Raw genomic sequence first — 20,871 nt, forward strand, 5'->3', positions numbered from 1 at the left:
TAACATGACTGTGGTTGAGTGTATCAATAGTCAGGCAGCACGTTGCAAATGGATTCTGAGACTGCTCAAAGAAATTGTGTTATTGTGTATGCAGTTGAATGTGCTCTTTAGGGCAAGACATGTCCCGGGGGTACTGAACCAAGCGGCTGATGCGCTTTCTCGTTTCCGTATGCAGGCCTTCTGGGGTTTTCTGCCCACAGCGGACCTGGTGGCAGCACCCTTTCCCGAAGCTCTCTGGTCTCTCGGTGCCCCGAACTACAAAACCTCGTGGGAGAGAGTCTAGCACCCAGGACAAGGAAGGCATATGAAGGGGCGTTCCGTTCCTATTTGTCCTTTTTGGGTTCTGCTGGGGGGGAGCTTTGGGGACAGGAAGAGCTTGTCGTAAGATTTCTGCTGTCTTTACATCAGGCAGGCAAATCAGTAGCTACGGCCCAGAGGCATCGGGCCGCCATGTCCTTTATGGCAAGGGCTCATGGGATCCAGGACCCGACAGCGTCCTTTGTGGTGCAGAAAGCGCTACGTGGGTGGCAACGCCTTGAGGGTCGCAGAGTAGATGAGAGGCACCCGATAGGTCTGGATAGGTTGACCCTGTTATTCTCCGTACTCCCGGCAACGTGTTCATCCCAGTACGAAGCAGTGTTATTCCGAGCTGCATTTGCGCTAGCATTCCATGGGGCTATGCGGATAAGCGAATTGGTGGCGAAGAATAAACAGGATACGATGGGGGGACTGTGCCGGGAGCACATTCAGGTCAGGGGAGAGACGATGACAGTCTCTTTTGGTAGGTCCAAAACCGATCAGGGTGCAAATGGGGACTGCATAATCATTCAGAGGATCCCCGGGTCTTCCATGTGCCCTGTGGTGTGCGTAGAGGAATATTTGGCGCAGAGGGTGGCATCATGGGGGGGACCTTGTTGAGACACGCTGACGCCACCCCACTGACGAGGTTTCAGTTCCAGCGGGTGCTTGCGATGTCGATTTCGGCTGCGGGCTTGAACCCCGGCGAGTTTGGGACCCATTCCTTTCGGATAGGGGCTGCTACTGAGGCTACAGCCAGGGGTCTGAGTGTAGAAGAAGTAAAACGTGTGGGGCGTTGGTCCTCGAACTGTTATAAAAGGTATGTGCGGTTGCACATGTTGTGAAGCTGTAATGATGTACTCACGCTTCTTGTTTTTGTTTGGTTTTCAGTTGCGCAAGCTTACGAGGCGGGGCGGACTGTGCAGTCGACCCGACACCTGGGGACCAGCGGTCAGACATCACCGGCTGCGAAAAAGGAGGTGTGGGTCGTGGGCCACTCATACGTGAGGCGTGCCGCGGACGTATTCAAAGCAGGTGACATGATTCACGTGGCGGGGGAATACGGGTACAGGGTGTCCTTCTACGGAAAGGGCGGGCTCTGTATTGCCCAGTTTCAATCCTTTTTCGAGGGTTTGTTAGGGCGGACAAGGTCACCGCCGTCTATTATCATAGTCCATCTTGGGGGTAATGATTTGGTGACCACTGGTAGACGACTGCTTCTCGAGGCAATGCTTTCCACTGTAAGTTGGTTGGCGAGAAGAGTTCCAGGGTGCACAATTGCATGGTCCCATATGATTCCACGAAAAGTGTGGCGGGGGGCAATTTCGATTCCTGCTCTGAATCACTCAGTGAAGAAGGTAAATAACAAGTTGGGTAGACTGTTTCGTTCAAGTACACTGCATTCTATTCCGCATGGTTGTATCAAGGGGGACAGTATGTATTTGGGAGATGGGGTCCATTTGTCCCGGGTGGGGAATGAGTTACTCATAGGAGACCTCATAGCTTGGCTAAAGAGTTTAAAACATGACCTTTAGGCAGGAGTGGTTGTGGGGGGTCCGGATAGCCGGTCAACTATCCGGCCTGTGGCGGTAAGGTCATGATCGGTGAGCAGTAATTAGAAGATCCCTATGGGGGGGCGTCACCCATTACGGATGGGAGCGCTCGGGGGAGGTGGCCATTGGCCCCTCAACGGGGAGGCGGTCCCTTCTAAGGATAGGCCGCCGGAAGGAAAGGAAAGGTGGTCAAGGCCCCTTCCTGGATAGGAGGGGCTACGGGCCCTCCTGGGGAATTTCCCGGGGCCAGGACATCTGCGACGGCAGATGGGGTAAGTTGTGTGGGGTTCGGGAGGGGGTTTACGCTACCTTTTAGACACCTCACACGAGTCCTCGGACGACCGTTAAATGGCGTCGAGTTCATTGGGGCCCCCGTCAAGTCCAAGGGAAATTGGTAGATGCACTTGAGGTACGCCTCTGTGCGGTCGCTCCCCTCACAAGTGAGGGGGGGTATTTCTGGTTTAGGGATCTGACACCGGTTACGACCTTGCCGTTGGCCCTTAACGTTAGGATGTACAATTTCAAGTCAAAATGTTTTGTAGGATGTTAGTTCGGCTAGGAGAACCTTTGTATTAGAGATCTGTTAAGGTTAGCCAAACATCGTAATGTGGAAATGAAATTGTACATAATATGAAACTGTTATTTTAATGTTTTTGATTTTGTTTCATATTTTAATAAATGCGGCCGGGAGGGTCACTCCCTCCCGCCTTCCAAAAATTCAGAACCGTTTCCGGTTTCCCATCCTTGGGGATTGTGTTGAGAGGGGGTGGCGGGTATCTCAGCCATATGGAAAGGGGCGACCATTCGGTCCCCCCGAACGTATGGTGGAGTACCACGATCCCCCCGGGAAGCCATCTTGGGCGGGAGGCGAGTCCCGGCTGGTATGCCCGAAGCAGCGTAGCCGGGGCGCGCCTTTTCCCGCCCTGGAGCGGGTTGTCCTAGACACTGACGCGGCCGGCCACGCCTTCGGAGGCAGGCGGGGGCGGGTTTACGCCCGCCCGAGGACGGATAAAAGGAGCAACAAGCCAAGAAAGCATCCTCTTGTTCCTGTGCTCTGAAGCTGCACCTCCCCGCTGCACGTGAGCTCGAGACGGAACGAAGAGCCAATTTTGACCCACCCACCAGCCCCTGAGGACAGCGAGTTGTTTTGAATAAAGTTTTGATGTGGTAACTCTATTTCTTGCAGGTTGCGATGATTGTTGTGATTTTGAGTATGCAATAAAGAATGGTCATTTTCAGTATGTTTTTTTTTCAAATAAAGTAATTCTGCACTAGTGTTGATCAGTAATCATGCTTGTAATAGTTATGATTGTTTTTGTAATTTAGTAATTAGGTAAATTGTCGTATTTATTTTGGTCGGGCGGTAAGGTCATGATCGGTGAGCAGTAATGGGAAGATCCCTATGGGGGGGCGTCACCCATTACGGATGGGAGCGCTCGGGGGAGGTGGCCATTGGCCCCTCAACGGGGGGGCGGTCCCTTCTAAGGATAGGCCGCCGGAAGGAAAGGAAAGGTGGTCAAGGCCCCTTCCTGGATAGGAGGGGCTACGGGCCCTCCTGGGGAATTTCCCGGGGCCAGGACATCTGCGACGGCAGATGGGGTAAGTTGTGTGGGGTTCGGGAGGGGGTTTACGCTACCTTTTAGACACCTCACACGAGTCCTCGGACGACCGTTAAATGGCGTCGAGTTCATTGGGGCCCCCGTCAAGTCCAAGGGAAATTGGTAGATGCACTTGAGGTACGCCTCTGTGCGGTCGCTCCCCTCACAAGTGAGGGGGGGTATTTCTGGTTTAGGGATCTGACACCGGTTACGACCTTGCCGTTGGCCCTTAACGTTAGGATGTACAATTTCAAGTCAAAATGTTTTGTAGGATGTTAGTTCGGCTAGGAGAACCTTTGTATTAGAGATCTGTTAAGGTTAGCCAAACATTGTAATGTGGAAATGAAATTGTACATAATATGAAACTGTTATTTTAATGTTTTTGATTTTGTTTCATATTTTAATAAATACGGCCGGGAGGGTCACTCCCTCCGGCCTTCCAAAAATTCAGAACCGTTTCCGGTTTCCCATCCTTGGGGATTGTGTTGAGAGGGGGTGGCGGGTATCTCAGCCATAAAGTATGCTGGCGAGTACTGTGAGACTTGAAAGGATAACAATTGTGCGATTCTACAAGAAGAGGTGAGTGTAAGAGGGAAAGCAGGCTTGGTGTTAGAGATACGCTGATCAACAGTCTTTATTTTATTACTGAAAAGAGGCTGATTGCATTTCAATTATTTGTGGAGCGTTGGATAGTTAAATAAGGCAGGGGGATGAGGCAGTGTTTGATTGTTTCAAAAAGTGTTCTCCTTCTCTTGGTCTTTACATTGATAGTGTTGATATAAGACTTTACTTTGGCTGATGTGCGTTTAGCATGGAGGGACTTCAGTATCATGAGAACTTGAGGATTAATGTATTTTTTCCATTTTCTTTCCTGTCTATGGATCGAGTGTTTATTGACAGAAAGTTCTTTACAGTATTATGGTGCTGAAGGTTTTGACTTGCACTTGCATGTTTTTGTTTGAGTGTGAATGTTCAAATAGTTTTCCCAAAAAACAATGACAATTTTCAAAAGGGTTTTGTCTCCAGATGCATGGTTGGCATGGTGAAATGTCAGTTTATTCTAGGTTGCATATGGATAAATCTTTGAAGGATCTGAAGGTTTGGTCTTCTTCTTTGGGTTTACTCCAGTTTGTAGGTTGCTGAGCAGTGAGACATGGATGACAAGGTTGTAGGTTCACTCTAGGGGTATGGGTATTGGTGGTTTCCAATAGATTGTCGATGGTGGTGAAAGGAGGAGGTTGAGGATGTGGCAGTTGGAGTGAAGTGGCTGGGTGACGTACTGTAACACTGTAACACTTTGTGTGTCGATGAGGTTGAGGAGGTTGTCTCACTTTTTTGAGCTTTTGTTGTATGAGAAGTTGATGTCGTCCAAGATAATCTGGGTGTGTTGGATGAATGAGGTAATGAGGAGATTGAAACATTTCTCAATGAAACCCTTCTTCTGCACATATCAATTGGTCTGTGAATTTGACTGCCACTTGTTTGTCTAGGGTTCAGAAATAGGAGGACTTATGAATGATAGCGAGACATCATCCCTTTGCATGAGCATGGTCAATACGATGGATGCAGTAGATTGAGGGAAAAAGGATGTCTGGGATGTGTGAAGATGTGGGGATGAGCTATATTTCTATGATGAAGAGGGCATCAAACTTGTGATAGGTGATGAGGTCTGCAATTTTTGCTGGTGCATGCAGTTCCTTAGAATGAGCATTAATGAGCATAAGCAGAATGTGCATTCTGAGGTTTACAAGTGTGTGGTAGTTAGTGAGATGTACAAGGCTGGCTCTGTGTGTTTGAAAATGCTAGTGTTTTTGTGTCATCTTGGTCTGGGTGTGCTTTGGGAATTGGCAGATTAGGGTTCAGGGCGAAGCACGTGATGATATATTGTACCTAATAGGTTTCATTGGAACAGGGATTCTGGTCCAACATCCTTCTTGGCCCTAAGAGGCTTAAATAGGCAATACCCATGTCTGTGCCAGCCCTTTTTTGAGGATGCCTGGACAGTGGGACTCCATGAGGAGGTGATTGAAGTAAGGAGAAGTTGACTGAAATAAGTACAAGGAAATGATATTGATTCCTGTGCAGGTGGATAACGGTAAATGCAGTGATGTTACCTCTTGTGCAGATGGTCATGGGGAATGAAGTCCAATTGCCTGGCGTTTGCTTTTAAAAATTATTTTGACTGAAAACCATTTATGTCACTTTTTGTGCTGATCAGGTTATCATGTTATCAAGTCAACAATGTTGTAAAATGGACTACACATTTAGTAACAATTCATTTCATGTTGCATTTCAAATTGTATTGCAGCTTTATACCAATGTCTCTGGCTCGATGGATAACCATGGGATGTGCCAGTGCTCCGTTTATCTGCCTGATAACAGCTTTCCAGCAATGCAGGTAGAAAAATTGGAAAATACCACTCAGGCACTGTCAATCCGAGTTGAAACTGAACTAGCCAAAGTAAGTACTTTTAACACATGAATTATAATAATATGTGTTTTATGTCACAGAGACTTTATGAAGAATTATGAAAATGTTTAAACACAATGTTATTCTTCACTCGAAAATATGTTTTCGTTCACAAAAGCCAAAAGTATTATGTAGAATTATAGTCAATAGCGTCAAAAGCACAATATTTCCTCATCTTGTACATCCTACAAGGTGGTGTATGCTGTCTACAGACGACATTAGTTGTTAAAATAAATGTCCTCCATCATTTTCCACCGACCTCAATTGTAACCAGGGTATCACTACAGTATAATTATCAAAGCTGTCATTTGTGATTTCGAGGCTGTATTATTTAAAAATCACAGTAGAGTGGAATTTTGAGACAGAAAGGCTGGCAGAGTATGTGATGCAAGGGCCAGAGCTGCCCACTCTGGAAAATGTGGAACCAGTTTCGAGTCTCGGCATGGCGTCGGCTCAAACTATTGTGTTTCTGGGGGAATCATTGGATCTCCCCGTGCCTACAAAAAATGAATGTGTCCTTGTGAAATGTAACTGGTACTAATGTAAAACACTACAATACCTCCGGGTCAAGTGCCAGCTGAATAAAACTGCAAAAAGAAAAAAAAGAGAGGGAAAGTGGCATAATCCGTTAGTAACAAGAGTTGGTGTGAGCCTAGAAAAAACGAGAAAAGGCACGAGAGAAAGCAAGAAACAGGAGGCCCTTCACAGTTGTGCCTGTGCATTTAATATACAACCGTAAAAAAGATACACAATGAACTTATGAGAATGTTGACTAGTAATTATGGGCATCTAGTTTTAAAAGCATTCTTGGGTGTATGAATTATTAGTTCCTTTCGCCCAGTGCACTGGATTTATGCTGCAAAGTAAGTCAAAGTTATGCAGCACAGTTGACTAAATGATGTGTCAGGTGAAAGCAAATTATGCAGGGCAATGCAGCACAATCTGTTGCAGTATTATTTGACTGTTCTGATAATAAATTACATTCAGTACTACTGCCAAAGGGTCGCCTCGTCAGTGACACTTTACACCTGAATACAACATAAAAGTAACCACTTAAACTTTGCAAATTGCAAGCCACTCCGCAGGGCCCTTGGTGTCAGTATTTTAGGTAACTTTACTTAGTGCTAACCCCCATATTTGACTCTTCTTCCCGTGCTAGCTCCTCATTATGTCAAGATCCCTAGCTATCTAAATGTTTCTTGAAGGGTCGAGTCACCAAGGTTTTGCAGACCTAAGTTGAATTTAGTTGGGCAAATATTGAAAAATTACAAGCATAAAGTCTCAACCTGTATAGGCAACATATGAACTTCAACTTGTAAATACAGCCAATGACCATAAAGTATGCTACTGGATGTGACAAATGTTGCTCTTTGTGGCCATTGCAAATTGAGGAGGCCTCCCGAAGTAGTTCAACACCCAGAAACATGAACTTGACAAGGAAATTCCCAATCTTAATTAATTCAGAAATGTAGTTCTGTGAAAGGTAGTAGTTAACTCATATTAAAACGTTTGAATGTTGAGTGCCCCATTAAAAACAATGGAGTGCTCACGGCTACTAATGGCCTGTGGAAGCTCGGACCATCAAAATTCCTATGTTTAACAAAGGCCTCCCAAAGTCTGAGGGGATTATTTATTCATTTATTTATTTATTTATGACTGTGTTTTATAGAGCGCGAACTTGACCCTTAAGGGTATCAGAGCCCTTTACAAGCAACGTAGCATTGTACAAAAGGCATAGAATCACCAAGTAAAAGAAAAAAAACGATAGTAGGGGGCAGGATATAGGATACATAGGAGATAGAAAGACACATATTTACAAATTACATATACATTTACTCAAGATGAGATACAAATTTACAGATTACATTTACCATTGCTCAAGACAAGACCCCAAGTTTCTGGGTGGGGTGACTAGGAAATCTGAAGGGAGGCAATCGGCAGACGTGGATCAGGGTCATAGTGGTGGTTGAGGGCAAGTTTAAAGAAGGAATTTGCTCATAAGGAATGTCTTGGCGTCCTTTTGAAGCGGGCCAGAGAAGGGATTTTCCTTATGTCAGGTGGGAGAAAGTTCCATATTCTTGGAGCGGCTCCAGAGAAAGCCTGAATATAAGTCTTTTTTTCCCAGAAAGCGTGCAGGTTGGTGGAGGAAGTCTCTGGCAGCCCGGGAGTTTCTGATTCCTCTGGAAATCACAAGTTTCTGTGCAAGATATGCAGGGGAGTTTGATCGATTTCAACCCCCTTGGGCTCCGTGAGACCTTTGTTTTACAAATTAGAACATTCAGCCCTCTAGAGGCCTTAGAGCCCTCCATAGTGGCCTCTACCTGCCATTAAAGTCCTGCTCCCTTGTTAAAAACCCTTGCCTTTGACTCAGGCCTTTAATGCTGGAGCTGGCCTTTAATGGTTGATAGAGCCCGCCTTAAGGCTATATTCAGGATGGGCTTGGGGAGAAACCGCCTTCTAGGTGGATGGCTCTTTCAGAAGCTAATTATTTACACAAGAAAAATGAATAATGTTAGGTGTGCATATCGATTTGGGTGGACCAATTACACATGCATAAATTAACATCTGCTGAATTGTCACCTTTGAAAAAGATTCTGAATAGCTATAAAAAAAATGTCATAACTATATCAGTAAAACTGTGAATATTACAGCTTACCCAAAGTAATACTCAATGCCTCCCTAAATTCCAAAATAGTTGGGAATTTACCCCAAATACATTCTTAAATCTACAAGACGAAAGTTGCACACTTTTCAAACTCGCTGCACCTGTGACGTCAATGAAGTGTCATAGTCTTCTCCATCTGAGGGCCCTATGATAGAGTTACCACCTCCTTCCAGGCCCTATATATACACAATTGTCATGTATGAACTTTCATATGATCACCCGAGGCATTCTGGGAGTTGGAGCTTTGGTTTGCTTCCATGGAAGTAATTAGACTAACAAATTTGAATACAGTGATGTGTAGTTGAAAAGTTCAGGGCTGGAAACAGTAATCATAATGACATGGAGTGAGATGGTCATCTACTCTATGATTTAACCCTTAGAGGTTTTAACTACCCAAGGCAACTCCTCTTCCATGTGTTTGTTGGTGTATCAAGGTGATGGCACCTGGATCAAGGCTCCCCTTAGGTTATTGTGAGCATCGTAAGAACAACAGACGGGGTCTAAGGTGCTTTAGTATAAAATACAGTGCCTAAGGAATGTGTTTTCTGATTAAACATACCCCCATTTAGCTGTCCTTTTAGAGTGATTCAACTAAGAGAGAACTGATACATTCTGTTCTAATGTACACTCTTGACTGATAAAAAAGATGGTAAACAGACATAATATCGAATCTAAAATATAGACTGGACATAATATCGAGGAAAAAATATAAACTAGACAAAATATCGACCAGACATAATATAGACTACAAAAATATCGAGTTATATCGATATTAATAGCCAAAATATCGAATCAAAAATATAGACTAGACATAATATCGACTAGATAGAATATAGACAAAAGAAAATCGAAAATAAGGTAAGTTTTTACTAATTTGTAATAATTGTGTAATATAAATCTGTAGCGGGTAGTGGGTTTATAGGGGTATAGGGTGGGAAGTAATTTAAATATAATTAATTAATTATGCAAATTAATAATAATTGTAAAATATTTAATAATTGGTAATTAAATACAAAATAATGGGTAATTAATAATAATAGATTAATTGATAAATAATTAATTTATAGTAAATTAGTTTCAGTAGCGGGTTGTGGGTTTATAGGGGAATAGGGTGGGAAGTAATTTAATTAAAAATAAATAATTATGTAAATTAATAATAATTGTAAAATAATTAATATTTGGTAATTAAAAAAATATAAATGGTAATTAATAATAATTGATTAATTGATAAATAATTAATATTTAGTAAATTATTTTCAGTAGTGGGTTGTGAGTTTATAGGGGGATAGGGTGGGAAGTAATTTAATAATTAATAAATTAATTAAGTAAATTAATTAAATTGTTTAATTATTTAATAATTGTCCATGAAATAAAAATTAATAGGCAAATAAAAGTTATTGGTATAGGAAATTAAATTTACTTGGTACTAATATTTCTATAAATTATAAATAATTATGAAGTTTTTCTTTTTTATACTGTTGCACTCACTGGAGTGGGAATAGTAATTTTTACCCCTACGCTATCCATGCTTTCCCTACTGTAGCACCCACTGGAGTGGGAATAGTAATTTTAATCCCTACGCTATCCAACGCTTTCCCTACAGTTGCACCCACTGGAGTGGGAATAGTCATTTTAACCCCTATGCTATCCAACGCTTTTCCTACTGTTGCACCCACTGGAGTGGGAATAGTAATTGTAACCCCTACACTATCCAGCGCTTTCCCTACTGTTGCACCCACTGGAGTGGGAATCGTAATTATTACCCTTACGCTATCCAACGCTTTCCCTACTGTTGCAGCCACTGGAGTGGGAATAGTATTCTTTACCCCTACGCTATCCCGCGTTTTCTCTACTGTTGCACCCACTGGAGTGGGAATAGTAATTTTAACCCCTACGCTATCCAAGGCTTTCCCTACTGTTGCACCCACTGGAGTGGGAATAGTAATTTTAACCCCTACGCTATCCAACGCTTTCATTACTGTAGCACCCACTGGAGTGGAAATAGTAATTTTCACCCCTACGCTATCCAACGCTTTCCCTACTGTTGCACCCACTGGAGTGGGAATAGTAATCTTTACCCCTATGCTATCCAGCGCTTTCCCTACTGTTGCACCCACTGGAGTGGGAATAGTAAATGTAACCCCTATGCTAACCAGCGCTTTCCCTACTGTTGCACCCTCTGGAGTGGGAATAGTAAATTTTACCCCTACGCTATCCAACGCTTTCTCTACTGTTGCACCCACTGGAGTGGGAATAGTAATTTTGACCCCTACGCTATCCAACGCTTTCCCTACTGTTGCACCCACTGGAGTGGGAATAGTAATTTTAACCCCTACGCTATCCAGCGCTTTTCCTACTGTTGCACCCACTGGAGTGGGAAAGTAAATTTTACCCCTACGCTATCCAACGCTTTCCCTACTGTTGCACCCACTGGAGTGGGAATAGTAAATTTTAGCCCTACGCTATCCAACGCTTTTGCTACAGTAGAATTCACTACAGTTGTTACAATAAATTTTAACCATTTTGCTATGCTACGGTAAAAATATTATATATGTTTATTTAATAATATATTTTATATATATATATATATATATGTATTATTTTTGTTATATTTTTTTTAATTTACAATAAATATTTATTAATATAACATTAATTTAATAATTTTAAGTAAGTTTATATTAAATATATTTATTATTACATTAGTTTTAACTTAATTTAAAGACATTTTAAAGAAACGATATTTTTACAGTCTATATTTTTGTAACTCGATATTTTAGAGTCGATATTTTAGTACTTACCTGTTTAAAGATAGCCAGTCCATATTTTGTCCATCGATATTTTATCAACGATATTATGGTATCTCGATATTTTTGAGGTCGATATAATTTCAGTGATCCAAAAAAGATATGTGATTTAAAAGGCTTCATTGGTATGTGTAGGATATTGCAATATAAAAATCACTCATATATGACAATACATCAAAACACTGAACATATGAATCATAAATACCATTTATGGTGGAAGCAGAAGTAAAGTCAATAATGGATATAAAGACTCATCATTGTTTAAGCCATAAAATTGTATTTTCTTGACGATCAATCTATCTTGACAAATGTAATTATGTGCTCCCACTTCTCAAAATTATATCGAGAGTGTTACCTTTAACATAAACGTCAGAGAAATCTTGAGTTAAAAGTAGGTCTGTGGTTAAGAAACCCGAGAAAACATTTGCTTCTAGCAAGTAATTCTCATGCAAGTGTTTGTGCTACAAAAGTGGCTTTCAAATTTTTGGGGGGAGGGCCTTAATCATCTTGATTCTGGGCGGGGCTAGGCAACTGACACCTTTGAAAACTGTGTGCCATCAGTTTTATTACAGATCAAAAGCAACATTTGTAACTTCACACACCCTTTTTAAGAAACAGGAATTAATTGTTTATTACCTAGGTAGCTTACGCTTCAATATTAATTGAAAATGTGAAAATAATTATACTTTGCTTTGTAGCCCTACTGGCAAGCTCGGAGCATTACATCTCTATAATTCCTTTTAAGCACATTCCTATTTACAAATTCTGCAAATCAGACTGTAAAAGAATCATCAACTGAACAGCAAAAGGGAGGACCTTGGCAGAAACCCTCAGAAACAGAAGCCATCAGATTTAATTTTATCCTTCACAGAAATTACAAAAATAACTGAATCCAAATACGTGCAGTGGGTACAACAGCTAAGATTTAGGAATGATAGATGTTAATATAGTTTTCACGAGATTCCTCCACTCACAGAGCAGATTTCATCATACCTGCAGAGTAGTGACAAGTTCATCCCAAATGCACTTCAAAGATGGGTCAGAAAAGAAGAAGACCTGTAGAAGTCAGGGCTACATATTTTGTTATCAAACTTTGCAATAGCTTGTGAATTATGTCTTCATTGACATATACATTCAGACATCAGCATACTCTGGTCATTGATCACCCTTCACCACGTGAAGAACTTCAACCTCTCAACAAAGAACGTGCTGAGGCACTTCTATCAAACACCATACACTGATTTGACACTTCATTCAAGCTCTGATCTCATATATTATAGAACAAAATCCAATTACCTAGTTGTTGAATGTTGTTTGTATTATGGTGGTAAGTCCCACCGTTTTTATGATTTTAACAAATCAAATAAAGGTATTATTACTACTGGTCATCGAATCTGTACATTTCAATGTTCACACACTTACAGGCGTGACCTTCTTTTTCAGATCAGTGAATTTACCAGAGTAATCGAAGTGTACGAAATGAAGATTCAGAACTTAACTATGAAAGTGGAACGGATGGAGAAGGGCGGCGTTTCTCACACTGACCTTGATTTTGAATTGTTGAAACTTGAAATCACAGAGATGGAGAGACTGGTTTCTCAGATGAAAGATAGAGCTGTTGGAAGTAATCAAACTGTTGATCAACTGTATCAAGAGGTGAGACTTCTAAAATAAACCTGCATTGGGGAACAATGGTTTACATAGTTCACACCCCCCTAGACTGGCATATGGCACATAGGGGGGGAGGAATGTACACGTTTTCATAATTCTATGTAGGGTCTGGTTCCTTGTAAAATCCCTTTGAGGAAGTCACATGTTCTTCCTGGAAACCAGCTGATATCTGTAAGTATTACGATTGTATTAACATTTTGCAAAACAATGCGATGGGAACACACTTACATTAAGGGAGAATGGAATGTGCATCAAACTTCACTATACAAAAAGAAAGAATATAAAATTAAGATAGGTAACAGGAACAGTTTCATAGTGTGTACACATAACAGGAGCTCACTGCAGATGGAACAGTGCTATTGTCTTAGAAGACTTCCTAGCGACATAAAATGGAGGTACTAGTGAGCACAGTATCTGAGTACTTCACCAGAGAATTTTCCAGTAATTGTGTGAGACAAGAGTGCACATCCATGTGTACTAGGTAATTCCAGCATGCATAGGACTTAATTTAGCATTTGATGAAGTAGGAGCAAAGATAGACTCAATATGCAGATAAATTGTAATCTGCTGGGTTTGTATTCCATGATCCGCTGCCAGGTGTCATATGAGTCATTTTTTGTTTTTATTTGTGATTGTGTTATTTTTCTGCAGCACACTTAGAAAGAGGACATTGCCTCTAAGGATTGTTTTTATGCAGGGGAGTGTCCTGCATTGGTACTAGGCAGCACTCAGAGCACCAGCACAGATAGAGAGCAGGAATGCGCCATGAAACCGCTGGTGTACGTGCGCTATACACATAATTTTAAATAGAAATAGAAATATGTTAGTATATATGGCACATTCCTGCTCTCTGCATTTGATACAGCACAGCAAATTGTCATGCTTCATTATGCTGCATTAAATATTGGTAAATATGGCCTGTGGCGGCTTAGATCACCATCTGAAAGAGTTTAAAAAAAGAAGTGCAATGAAGACCCAATCCTGTTTTCAGGTTCTCAGCTGTTAAATTTCTCTGGGTAATGCAATATTTTGTGTGTTTTTTCTACACATTATCCAACATTTCCAGTGGCCCATAATGATGTTTGGTGTTGAGGTATGCATCTTTTGAGTATACTTGGAACCTGAGATCATCAGTTTCAGCCACTAACTGTGATTTTTCTACCCTTAGTTGGATAATGTTATTTTATCCTCTGAGCATTTTAATCATTTGGAGCCAGATGCACGAAAAATCCATTTTGCGATAATATTTGAACCTTGTTCTCAGTTGCCCAGCAGATAAGACTGGACATTAGTGCAACAGCTGTATTTTGCTCTGCCACAAAGGCATTCGATTCTATCCTCTGGCCACAGTGCTTAATAGACTGGGACAGCACAAAGCAATAATACAATAGGTTATACTCCTTTCCACTAAACCGGTTCCCAGAATTGGAATCAACAACCTGCTCTCCAAGCCAGTAGCCATACAATAGAGGAACTAAGCAGGGTTTCCCCTTTCACCAATCCTATTTTCCTTAGTGACAGAACTGATACTGTATTTACTCAGGGAGTTTTACAGTGACAGAGGTATTCAGTTCAGGCCCTGTAGAGTGCTCATGTCATACACAGTAAACAGTAAAATGTTATTTGATCCAGACCTCAACTGAGATCAACAAAAACAAATTAAAATAGTTTTAGAAACTCGTAAAAAATGCCTAGCTAATACACTTTTGCTTTTTAGACTCACTACAAGATGGTACAGTAGCAAAGTTCAACCACCTACTCAAACAGCATTAGATAGAATTTGATAATGTAAAATCTTCGGACTGTACTTATAATTAAAACAGCTTCAAAAAGCTTTTTAAGAACTTAAACAGAGTATGGTAAATATATTCATTAACCGGATAGTTACACAATGTAATTAAATCTTGAGCAGAGAAGGCATAATACTTCAATTAAATTGGGATTATTTAATGTCAGTATACCCAAACGTAAAAGTAAAATACAGTGCCTTACGCCATGCTTTAATTGAAAACGCAAGTAAGAAGCAGGGGTTTTAGATTATTTTTGCTCTGCAAACCATTTATAGTGCTTCAATTGACAACAGTGATTTTTATCAGATTAAACACTGATTCTAGGGGCCAAATGTTTTAAAAACAATTTCAGGTGTGCTGGGGACCACTCCTGTAAAAGTGCAACCATGCATTGTGAGACCTCCAAGGCTTTCACCATATTCTTATTAAAAGTATACCCAGACGCTTCTTCTCTGAAAGTCTCCAATTTTAACAAATGTCTTAAGGTGTCTGGGGCTGCATATAGTAAATTGTACACCCACCTAATAATATTAGATATTACTCTGGCAGAGATTCCCGTTACCGATAGCTCAAGACGTAGTGCTTGAACAGGAACCGACTGTGCCACTTTTATCAGTTTTCGGAGTGTGGTCCCTTCCTTTACTTTTAGAGATTGCCATGTTTTAATTTGTGAATATTACATGGCATATGATAAGATCGGGGGTATTTTCATTCTGAAGACTTCCAGCATTGATGTAAAGTGTCTATTTCCTGTGGAGAGGTACAATCTCTGTAAAGCCCAAACATGGGAATCTGCCTTCCGGTTCAGATGGCGAAGGTGGGCTGTATCTAGGAGATTGGAAGTGAAGGTACGACCCAAATACACATACTCTCTTGTAGTCTCTATTGGTTTGCCTCCTAAAGACCAGGTATAAGGTAAAGGTAAAGGCTTCCTTCTGCCACAAAAGGGGAGTGCTTTAGTTTTAATAATATTTGGCATCAGAAAGTTTTCGATTGCATAAAGATATAGTACATTCAAAGATCTTTGTAAACCTATCGGGGTCTGGTCAAGAATTACGATATCATCTACTTGAGCTAATTTTGGAGGAACATTTTTACCTTGAGAGAGACGCCCTGGGAGATCGCTGATATAAATAGAAAATAATAAGGGAGCTAGTATGCATCCTTGTTTTAGCCTATTCTGCGAAGGGATGGATTTGGTTAGGCCTTTTTCTCCCCCAATTTTGACTCTGCACCATGTCGATGTATGAAGGGAGATTATTATTGTTAAAAGATCTTTGGGAATCACCATTTTAGCCAATTTTCTCACTTGGTGTCGGTCGATCTACACTATCGAACGCCGTCCAGAAATCGATAAAAGGATAATATAGAATTTGGCTGTTTAACTTCACAAATTATCAGGAACTGTTTGGAGCACAGCAATATTGTCCAATGTAGAATGCATTGGGCAAAACCCAGCCTGATACATGGGAATTACTTTCCTAGAGAATGCTCATACTTTTAACTGTTCCAAAATACAGGCAGCAAAGATCTTGCCGAGGGCGTCAAGGAGAGCTATTTGTCTATAGTTTGCAGGGTTCGTTCTGATGCCTTTTTTTAAAAGGGCAACCACCCCACTCCCTCACCAAGACTCAGGAATTTCTCAACTTTCCAGGCAATATTGGAAAAGAGAGGCTAACAATTTTCCCCGGTCATTAGTGTTTTTTTGTAAAACTTTGATAGGAATCTTATCTGGACCCATTGCTGCTGAAGACCTGGCAGAGGAAATCACAATAGAGATCTGAACGGCTGACATTTCCATTGTATTCTGTTCAGGAAGGTGCATCAGTGCCTGATCCAGTCCAGGGGATAAAAGGTCTTAGTGGTTAGATTTTTAGAGCCTTAAAATATACTTTTCCCAGTCTGATGGTGATACTGGAGTCGCTTCAACAGATGTTCGTATCCCCATCTGCGCAGAGATTATTTTCCAGAATGCTTTATTATTATTGTATTTTACTGCTTGTTGGGTGTCAACCCATACACAATCTCTCAGAGCTTATCTTTCTTTCTCCTTTTTCCATTGCTGGAGTTTTTCAGTTTCCTTATTTCTCCTTGTCTTAGCACACAGAAAGGACTGAATTGCATTCTAGTCAATTTATTTAATTGTCGAGAATTATTATTCTCCAAAGATTTTCCCGTCTGGCATGTTTTAACAAGTTCTCATCTCGGAATACTTCCTTGAAGAGAGGCAGATGCTGTCTGTATAGTTACCTCAAATCTGTAAATTAGATTACTGGTGTTACTCACTGAAGTAAGCAAATATTGAGAGATCTGACGATTTATCTTACTAAATGCTTTGGAATTCCAGTGGATCCTTCCTGCTTTCTGATCTACGAATGCTGGCCTTCTTAGAAACCGAGTGACCACGGAGAGGATTGCTGGGTATAGACTTCAACTTCCACAGTAAGTAATGCAGGATCACTTTCATGAGAATGTCTAGTAGAGAGCGAATGGACCTTGGAAAATAAGTCTAGACTACAGATGAAGTAGTCTATAATTGAAGACTTAGTTGGACTCAATCTGGTAAATGCCGCTGGAATATCGACATCTTTTCTCCCATTTATTTTTACGTCATTAATTGCTTCAATGGATGACAAAAGCATGTTCTCCCTTTTGTCTGCTTTTAATTGAGTTGGAATTTGGCAGGCTTCTTCATGTGGAGATTTTCCCCTATTATAGATTAGTGAATTTGAGATCTATCCATTGAATTCCCCAGCCATTATCATCATAGGGTATCACCTTACTTCTAGAATTGATTCAATTTCCTTGAATGCTTTAATCAGGATTTGATCTTTTGAGGTTACTGGTGGAAAATATATGTTAAAAAGTAATAGGTCAGATGAAGTCTCCAATCTTTCTTTCCGGCACTTAATGCTGATGCATTGAACCTTTGGGTGTGATAGCTCAATTTCCTCCGGGTCCCAATCTATCTCTTCTCTCAATAGGATTGCTAGGCCTCCTTTTGCGTGACCTATTCTGGAAGCCTCTGCTGCTTTAGCGAACACCAAGTAATCTTTTTGCGCAAATGTTGTCATGGACCATGCTTCTTGGAGTAACATGATTGACGGTGGATGTTCCAGAATAAAAAGCAATTTTTCAGTTGTCTTTCCGGCAATGTTCCATGACACAATAACATGCCTATATCTGAAAAGGCAGTTTCAAATCTTTGCCCAACTTATTCCTGTTTAGAGAACCCGCTATCCAAGCCCACGAATTTTCATCCGGATACAGCTTTTGCCGTGAGTCCGATCCGTCAGAAAATTGGCAAACACCATCTTTTATAGAGATCTCCAAGGGAATGTTTTGCACATATTTCCTTTCTGTTTCTTCTGTTCTCTGTTGTTTGAAGTTATTGATAGAGATGCCTTTTAATCCTTTGACTTCCCTTATCCCTTTACATACGGAGCTAGCCTTTTTAACCATAGCGATATCAAAACCATTTTTATGAAGAATACCTTGTTCTTTGATTATGATAGCTGGGACAACATTGGACCAAAACTCAACACAGGCCACCGAGCAGGTTGTTTTGTCTGGAAATGGGACTAATTTTATTTCACCTGAAGTTAACGAATGTAGCAGTCCGATCTTATGTAACAATTCAACTATTCTTCCTCGATTTAATGGACATTTACTACTAGGTAATATATCAGTAAAATCTAGTACATTTTGGAATGAGACGTTTTGGAATGAGACTTCAGGATCATTCTTAAAATCCAGGATGTTACCTTTACCCTCTATCATATGTTCTTTAGGTACTGAGCAATTTAAAGAGTAATTCGAAGCTAGCGGATTTAATACTTTACTGCCTTTTGTTTCCATTTGAGGGATTTTTGGAGGGGTCTGCTGACAAGTATTGTATGATCCATTGCTCTTGGGGAAGTTGGTTTCTTCCTCATCATGTTCTGCTTGACTTACTTGGAGAAATTTTATTATTCGTGAAGCTCTTTTCGATATTCTCTGTTTTGCTCTTTTCTTTAACAGTTTTGGCTTTTTTTTTCCCAGTCTTATGTTTCTCCTTTTTTTGGGTCATTCTTACGGGTTCCAGAGGAATAGATTTGTTCCGAGGAGTAACTTCCCCTAAGCCTCTCCTTTAAGTTGGTTGAGAAGGGGAGAGACCTGTTTTTTTGTTTTTTTGCTACGAAGATCGGAAAGAAAGATATGGAGTTTTGGATAGCATTTCCCTTATCTCTTCCTGGACCTGGTTCTTTAAATAGTTTTCAAAGTGAATACATTTCATCACCATTTGGGGGATTAGTTTTTTGATTTTTTGGTATTTGGTACTTTTCCATCTGATTTCCCTTCTGCTTTCCCCCCTTTTCTTGTGTTGGCGCAGAACAGGGGCCTGAGGCAGTTACACTTCTCTTTTCTGCCCACATCATGCTGTGGGCTAAGAGATTGTATGTATGACGTTTTAACTGGTAGATGTGATTGAACCAAATGTTTTTTTCCTTTTTTTGTCTACGAGATATTGAAAAATTCCGATTTAAGTTTCCAAGATCTGATGCGAGTTTTCCAAATTCTTTTCCAGAAGTGTTAATATTGAGTCCATAATTCTCTGTAGAGACAGAATAGTATTAGATACAGGATCTTGACTGGATGCTAATTGCGGCATAATAAACGACGGGAACTCAGAAGATTGAGAAAAACTTTGATCAGGCTCTAGCAAATTGCTCAGAGTGCTGGATAATATATGGACAGATTGTTTTAGAGCATTATTAGAGTCAAGATGAGTGGGTGAGATAAGATTAATATCCAATAGAGTAAAGTCTGTTGGTGCGACTTGACCCGGGCCCTCCTTTATTTTCGTTTTGGAGAATATCCCTGGAAGGTCTTTTATAAGCGAGAGATTCTCAAGCTCTTTATGCTCATGGGACGTTGTGGGATCGTACATTTTCAAAGGATCTGATTATTGAGCATTTTGGGGAGCTACATCCTTAGATGGAAGGGCTTTGTAGACTAGGTCCTCACTTATGACATCAGCTTTTCCTTTTTCTATAATTGCAAATCACTTTGTCTGATCCTCTTGAGACTTGTTTACAAAATCTGTAGTCGGTGTCATTATAGGTAAGAAGACATTTGTTATTAAGGATTTCTCTATCGGAACCGAAACTACAGCTTGAGACATCGTAGAGGAACTCTTGTAGTTAACTGATGATTGCGCTGTTCCCATTTTTTTCATATGTATAGTACGGGACCGTAGCCTTTTGTAGACCATACCGCCTTGCCGTTGGGGGGGGGGGCACTGAGAAATTAATCAGCTGAGAAATGTTCCCCTTAGCTGCCTTCCAAGTGCTAGAATACCCAGCCTCGAACAGCTTACTCCTGCTTTCAAGCCTTAATGTCTTCCTGCCCATCTACTGACAGTCTGGCTATCTATCGCCCATAGCCAATTTCAGGCTCCTTTTCAGATCACCTTATCACCACCTTACCCCTCTACCACCAAGCTGCTCGGTGCACTCTATGCACTCTAGGCAGATGTCCGGACTTAGGAAGGCACAACTCCCCCTTTCCAGACACGGCAGGATGCTCACAGGATGGCTCACCTTTAGCTGAATTCGCCTGAGCTGTCGACTTGTTGACTTAAAATGCAAATGTTCTGCCAAGTTCTTCCAAATTCTGACCAATTCTGCAGAATGCTGCCAGGGGATAAATTGAAATTGAAAACCGGCTCACAGCAGTTCTACCTGTATCTCTCGTCGCAGCACTAGTAACTCAATGCCGGAAAGTGAGCGACAAAGAGCAACAGAGAGTCAGCAGAAAACTCCAGACGAAGGATGAGAAAGCAGATGCAGCTATTGCCACAGCTGCTGATAATCTGCTGACAGTCTACTTCAATTTTAAGGTTTCTCGGACTGCAGGGGTACAGGTGAGGTACAGAAATGCGGGATATGCGGGGGTGATTAACAGCCATCTTCCGACCTGCCAGCGTCCGCTAGCCATCAGCGTTTCTTCACGTCCTCCGCTCCTGCTCCCGTTCCCGCTCC

The 20,871-nt window shown here is 41.2% G+C and overlaps 1 protein-coding gene across 1 annotated transcript in view; it reads left to right on the forward strand.

The window, feature by feature from the left end:
• LOC147663799 (olfactomedin-4-like) overlaps positions 1–20,871 on the forward strand; it is a 160,823-nt gene that overhangs the window by 72,348 nt on the left and 67,604 nt on the right. The window contains exons 4-5 of the mRNA XM_086950196.1: positions 5,757–5,909; positions 12,831–13,043. Coding sequence (XP_086806322.1) covers positions 5,757–5,909; positions 12,831–13,043 — 366 coding nt within the window. The remainder of the gene's footprint in view (positions 1–5,756; positions 5,910–12,830; positions 13,044–20,871) is intronic.

This window comes from Lissotriton vulgaris, unplaced genomic scaffold (assembly GCF_964263255.1).
Source record: "Lissotriton vulgaris unplaced genomic scaffold, aLisVul1.2 SCAFFOLD_1391, whole genome shotgun sequence".
Classification (NCBI taxonomy): domain Eukaryota; kingdom Metazoa; phylum Chordata; class Amphibia; order Caudata; family Salamandridae; genus Lissotriton; species Lissotriton vulgaris.